This window comes from Hordeum vulgare, chromosome 1H (genome assembly GCF_904849725.1).
Source record: "Hordeum vulgare subsp. vulgare chromosome 1H, MorexV3_pseudomolecules_assembly, whole genome shotgun sequence".
In the NCBI taxonomy this organism is placed as follows: domain Eukaryota; kingdom Viridiplantae; phylum Streptophyta; class Magnoliopsida; order Poales; family Poaceae; genus Hordeum; species Hordeum vulgare.
The window spans coordinates 438,644,743-438,646,766 of NC_058518.1; the positions used below are offsets into that span (position 1 = coordinate 438,644,743).

The 2,024-nt window shown below is 60.9% G+C and overlaps 1 protein-coding gene across 1 annotated transcript; it reads left to right on the top strand.

The window, feature by feature from the left end:
- The first annotated feature begins 340 nt into the window (after positions 1 to 340).
- On the top strand, positions 341 to 1,820 carry LOC123400147. Its single transcript, XM_045094567.1, has 3 exons — positions 341 to 1,015; positions 1,148 to 1,243; positions 1,367 to 1,820. Exons 1-3 carry the CDS (start codon positions 341 to 343, stop codon positions 1,544 to 1,546), a joined length of 951 nt encoding a protein of 316 aa, XP_044950502.1. The 3' UTR covers positions 1,547 to 1,820.
- The last annotated feature ends 204 nt before the right edge of the window (positions 1,821 to 2,024 follow it).

A 2,024-nucleotide genomic window follows, 5' to 3' on the forward strand; every position in this document is an offset into this window, starting at 1 on the left:
CAAATACCATATCAAGATCAAAGGTGAAGATCATGAGGAGATGGAAATGGAGTGCTACACGACAGGAAGGGAGCGGGGGTCCGGGGAGCCGACCGCTCGGGCCCACCTGGTAGTAGCAGATGCTTCCCGCACCGCGTGAGGACCGAGGCCCCACCTGTCTGTCTGGCGGGTGAGACAGACGAGGGTAGACCGAACGCGCTGTCTCCTCGCCTCGGCGGCTATAAAGCGAGCGCCCCCGGGAGGAGACAGCCACCCCGCTCTCGTATCGCCAGTCGCCACGCCACCCGCTGCCCATCCGCACGTGATCGGCATCTTCGCCTCTCCTCTCCTCCCCTCCCCCATGGCGCCCACGTCCTCCTTCCTCTTCGGCGCCGCCCCGGAAGACGCAGCGGCCGCGGACATGCCGGTCCTCTCCGACGCGGTGGCGCGGCCGAGGCTGCGCCGCCAGGCGCCGTCCGGGCAGGGGAGGCAGCAGCAGGCGGCCGGCGGCGGCGGCGGTGTAGCGCCCAGGAAGGCGCCCCAGCGCGGCCTCGGCGTGGCGGAACTCGAGCGCCTGCGCTGCGGCGGCGTCGACCCGCTCCACGACATCAACGCCGCGGCCGCGGCGGCCGCCATGCTGGAGGCCGCCGCCGTCAACATGCAGGCGCAAAGCAACTCCCTCCTCCTGCAACAGCAGCAGCAGCAACTCAACCTCCACCACCACCACCACCACCACGACTACCTGCCGGCCACCGGTTCGCGCTACTACTCTCCCCTTCTTGTCCAGCCGCCCCCCGCTGCTCCTGCGCCGCCGGCTCCCGTCCGCTACGTCCAGGGCGTGGCGCCCGAGCAGCAATACTTCATGGACCACCGCTGGGGCGGCATGGGTGGAATCGTCCCGGCGGGCAATGGCCACTCGCCCCAGCTACGGGCGCCGGCGCCAGAGTACTCTGCAGCTCATGGCACCATCTGGCGTCCGGCGTGCTCCTCCGCTTCCTGCCTCCACGGGGGCCAACGCTGCGACCTCTGCTCCAAGGTAGATCCGTCCGTTCAGTTCACTACCGAAACTCGTAAACTTTCTACTCCTCTAAGATTCATTTTCTTGTACTGCCAATTAACCAATCTCGTCTTCTTTCCGGCGCGTCCGTGTTGATCTTCTTTCCGGCAGGGAACACGGGCCCCTGCCGCCGCCGTCGTCACCACCACCAACGCGCCGGACTACCCCATGTACGATCTCACCGCCGCAATGGCCGCCGCTCGCAAGGTACATGCATTGGCTCGATTCGTTTGGCAAAAGATCGGAACTTGCAGAGCTGCGATCATTCATCTAGAAGACTAGATCTGTTAAAACTAACTGATGACCGTGTTGCAACCGATCGATACGCAGGAAACGGCCGGAGAAGGGCTCTTGGCTTCGGAGGGAAGGAAGGAGGTTCGGGAGATTGAGTTCTTCCCGACGAGGACCTCCAGCGACGGCGGCGGTCCCGAAGAGTCCGAGCTGCGCAGTACGCCCGCCGGCGGCGTGGATGGCGGCTCGGCGCCCCTCGACCTGTCCCTGAGGCTCTAGCTAGCTAGCTAGCTAGGGTTTGGAGTTCCGAATCGATCAGTACCCGCTCGACGCTCGTAGATCCATGAACGAGCTGCTGGATTTGTTTTTTGATTAATTAATGCTAGTCATTTTCGGGAGATAGTAATTTGCCAACCATGTACTCCTGTATTGCATGTATCGGCCGGATGAGAACGAGTTTAATTCCCTGGCTAGTGCCGTTTTAAGTAATTAAATTTTGGTGATCTGTGAAATGATAGATGAGGATATTCGTATCGCATCACGCGCCAGCCAATTAATGTTGCCCAAGTTTATGCATGCTACTCCTGTATGCTCCGTTTCTTTCCTTTTGAATTCGTAATTAGTGGCGTGCAAAGGAAGCTGCTAGCTACAGCCTTTTGCATATGACGACCTCACCGGCCACGTAACAGGTCCTTGAAGGTAGTAACTTTGATGGTGAGGGGTGTGTGCGAATTTACAGCGAGATTGGCTGGCTCGT

Coding starts and splice junctions, on each gene's coding strand:
- LOC123400147 (XM_045094567.1), top strand. CDS start 341: ATGGCGCCCACGTCCTCCTTCCTCTTCGGCGCCGCCCCGGAAGACGCA. Junction 1,016..1,147: donor GCTGCGACCTCTGCTCCAAG/GTAGATCCGTCC, acceptor TCTTTCCGGCAG/GGAACACGGGCCCCTGCCGC. Junction 1,244..1,366: donor CAATGGCCGCCGCTCGCAAG/GTACATGCATTG, acceptor ATCGATACGCAG/GAAACGGCCGGAGAAGGGCT.